This window comes from Austrofundulus limnaeus, unplaced genomic scaffold (assembly GCF_001266775.1).
Source record: "Austrofundulus limnaeus strain Quisiro unplaced genomic scaffold, Austrofundulus_limnaeus-1.0 Scaffold959, whole genome shotgun sequence".
In the NCBI taxonomy this organism is placed as follows: Eukaryota; Metazoa; Chordata; class Actinopteri; order Cyprinodontiformes; family Rivulidae; genus Austrofundulus; species Austrofundulus limnaeus.
In genome coordinates, this window is record NW_013953361.1 from 51,969 (window position 1) to 53,580 (window position 1,612).

At 37.3% G+C, this 1,612-nt stretch overlaps 2 protein-coding genes across 4 annotated transcripts in view; one reads left to right on the forward strand and one right to left on the reverse strand.

Moving 5' to 3' along the window:
* LOC106533511 (ankyrin repeat domain-containing protein 61) overlaps window positions 1–366 on the forward strand; it is a gene marked incomplete in the record, with an annotated part of 663 nt that extends 297 nt beyond the window's left edge. Inside the window, 1 exon segment of the mRNA XM_014029847.1 lies at window positions 1–366. Coding sequence (XP_013885301.1) covers window positions 1–336 — 336 coding nt within the window.
* Window positions 1–1,612, reverse strand: part of eif2ak1 (eukaryotic translation initiation factor 2-alpha kinase 1) — a 9,375-nt gene that overhangs the window by 4,018 nt on the left and 3,745 nt on the right. For all 3 annotated transcript variants that reach the window (XM_014029843.1, XM_014029844.1, XM_014029845.1), the window contains exons 10-11: window positions 1,016–1,115; window positions 362–468 (exon numbers count right to left, since the gene is read on the reverse strand). In XM_014029843.1, the coding sequence (XP_013885297.1) occupies window positions 362–468; window positions 1,016–1,115 (207 nt within the window). The remainder of the gene's footprint in view (window positions 1–361; window positions 469–1,015; window positions 1,116–1,612) is intronic.

Sequence of the window (1,612 nt, forward strand, 5' to 3'; positions counted from 1 at the left end):
CACAAACCAAATGTGAAGAATCACATGCTGCTGATCAAACTCCTCAGCCTGACCTCCCCGCTCACGCTCTACAACCAGAACGGCTGCTTACCTTCAACCTTGACTCAACCATGTTTCTTTAAACAACGGGACCAACTTTTAAAACTAATGCGACAGCCGAGAACACTGCAGCACATTTGCAAGAGTAACATTTACCTGAAATACGTCGGTGAAAGGAAAGAGGACTTAAGCAAAGTCTTGCCTGTAAGTCTCTTTGAGTTTGTCTTCAATCGCTGGGAGGTTGAGGACATCTCTTTTGTGCATGACAGTCAGTGTGAAGCTACACCTCAAGCTTAGGCTGAAATAATAAAATGAATGTTACCTTCAGGTCTCTGTGCATGATGCCTCTGGAATGAATGTACTCCACTCCTTCAAGTATGTTTTTCAGCAACCTTAGTGTGTGTTCGCTATCAACACAGTCATATGGAGCTGAAAATAGAAAAGTAAAACACATTTATTAAAAACTAATCCTTAAAATTATGTAGGACTGCTCTTTTGGTCTACTTTTGTGTGTGATAGCTACAGCTAGGTCCATATCTATTTGGACACTGACACAAAGTTGTTTTTTTTATTTTTACCAGTTTGATGAAACACATTCAAGTTATAGTTATTTAACATGGATATAAAGTCCAGACTTTCAACTTTCATTTGAGGGTATCCATATTAAAACTGGATGAAGAGTTTAGGAGATGTTTGTTTCTGAAATGTTTTGTTCAAAATTCATTGTGGCTCAGAGCCAACATGATCTCACAGTGTTTGTTCCAACCCTTGAGCAAGGTTCTTAACCCCTCAGCTGCTCCCCGGGTGCCTCAAAATGGCAGCCCACTGCTCAATAACTGTGCTCATGTGTCATGGGACAAATGCAGAGAATGCATTTCCCCACTGAGGGACAGTAAAAGATAATAAAAATATCAGTAGATGGGGTCTGCACAGTACTAAAAACTTATTTACTATAAAACCTGTAAAAAAAACTCACAGATTGAAATTTGTTTCTTAGCGTTCCTCTCAGAGATCCAGTCCTTCAGCGAGCGCTCACACAACTGCATCTGAATATACAGCATCAGCTGGAACTGCACCTGCATACAACAAGAACCCATAAAATTAATACATTTCTTAAGGGTTATTTTATGTTTTATTTATTCAGTAAACTATAACCCCAATTCCAATTAATTCTGGACATTAGATATGTTTACATGCGCAATTTTTTTTTGATCAGATTGAAATGTGTTCGGAGTAAATAATCGGAATGTATCGTTTACATGGGCACAATCCAATCATGACGAGTGTTTACATGCACCAGGCTTTTATTCAGAATAGAAGCACTGACATGCGCAGTTGTTAGAGATCCACGATTAGTTGTAAAATTAGACTATATTTAATAAACATATATTTTAACTGTAAAATAAAGACTGTAAAAATACTGTAGGCTGTTTAGTTTTTATCATTTGTATATTAAAAGTTTAAAAATATAGTACACTGATGGGGACATTTTATTTATACACAAAGCATTCTGGGTAAATAATGAAATCAATTGGTGCGAGGCTGCTAGCGAACTATTTTCACCCTGAAGGTT